The sequence below is a fragment of the Stegastes partitus genome, unplaced genomic scaffold (assembly GCF_000690725.1).
Source record: "Stegastes partitus isolate 25-593 unplaced genomic scaffold, Stegastes_partitus-1.0.2 Scaffold706, whole genome shotgun sequence".
In the NCBI taxonomy this organism is placed as follows: domain Eukaryota; kingdom Metazoa; phylum Chordata; class Actinopteri; family Pomacentridae; genus Stegastes; species Stegastes partitus.
The window spans coordinates 60,361-61,393 of NW_007578437.1; the positions used below are offsets into that span (position 1 = coordinate 60,361).

The 1,033-nt window shown below is 33.2% G+C and overlaps 1 protein-coding gene across 1 annotated transcript in view; it reads right to left on the reverse strand.

The window, feature by feature from the left end:
- Positions 1–269: 269 nt before the first annotated feature.
- Positions 270–1,033, reverse strand: part of LOC103363983 (contactin-3-like) — a 32,714-nt gene continuing 31,950 nt past the window's right edge. The window contains exon 22 of the mRNA XM_008290971.1: positions 270–367. Within this exon, the coding sequence (XP_008289193.1) occupies positions 270–367 (98 nt within the window). The remainder of the gene's footprint in view (positions 368–1,033) is intronic.

Genomic DNA, 1,033 nt, shown 5'->3' on the forward strand with positions numbered 1-1,033 from the left:
AGGCAAAAAAAAAAAAAAAAGAAAAGAAATGTCAGAACAGACCAATGTTCATTAACAAAAAAAAAAAGGGAAAATAAAAGAACAGCAAGCTTTTACTGGTAATTAAGAGTCACCGCTCCACTCTCACGCTGCTTCCATACTTGCAAAATAACACTGTAAAATAATGTGTGGTCATCTCCGGAAAAAAGAGAGAAGAAAACTTTCACAAATTAAAGAAAGAAAAAAAAAACGACTGAATGTTGAAAACCAGAGCAGAGTCTGTCATCGTGTCACAACGTTGACCTGAATGTAGATATTGCGATGGCGAGGAACAGGGAGAGGGGCGGGATGTCCAGACTCCAGGCTCTGGAGCCGCGAGCGCTCATACCTGCAAAACAGAAACACCAGCGTAAAGATAGCATCCATCTGATACGCTAATGCGTCGCCATTAAGTTAAGCTTTCCACTGTTTTAGCTGCATGTACAACCAAAAAACAGATTAAGTAGAGAAAGTAAGACACTTGGCTCTTGGAAATGTGCACGCTGATGTTTCACGGGGTACTTAAAACGGAGTAAAAACTCAATTATGTCGTGGATTATGACTGCACTTGTCAGTTAAAATATGTAGTAAGGGAATGAGAACGCAGTTTACTCTTATTGCTAGTTTCTCATGACATTATATAAGTGCCTTGGTACAAAAAAATAAAAAATGTTAGAGAAAATAAATTTAAAATGTTAAAGCAGTAGTATTAAAATCTTCAAATTTTACACACATTATCTGTAAAGAAACAAGCCAAAAGTGATATTAAATATTATGCTAATATTGTGGAAAACTATTTAAAATTTTTAATATGTTATTTATACAGTATAAAAAGAACTAAAATTCCATAAATATTCATATAAAAATAATTATCTGTGATTAAATATGTAGCTCTGTAGGTTTATTCTCATATTTTCCTTTTTGCCTCATAATCCTAAAGTAAGTCTTAGTTTTAGTTTAATCTTTATGTTTACTTTTACATTCAAACTTTGGTGCAATTTATCACACAGTTTGG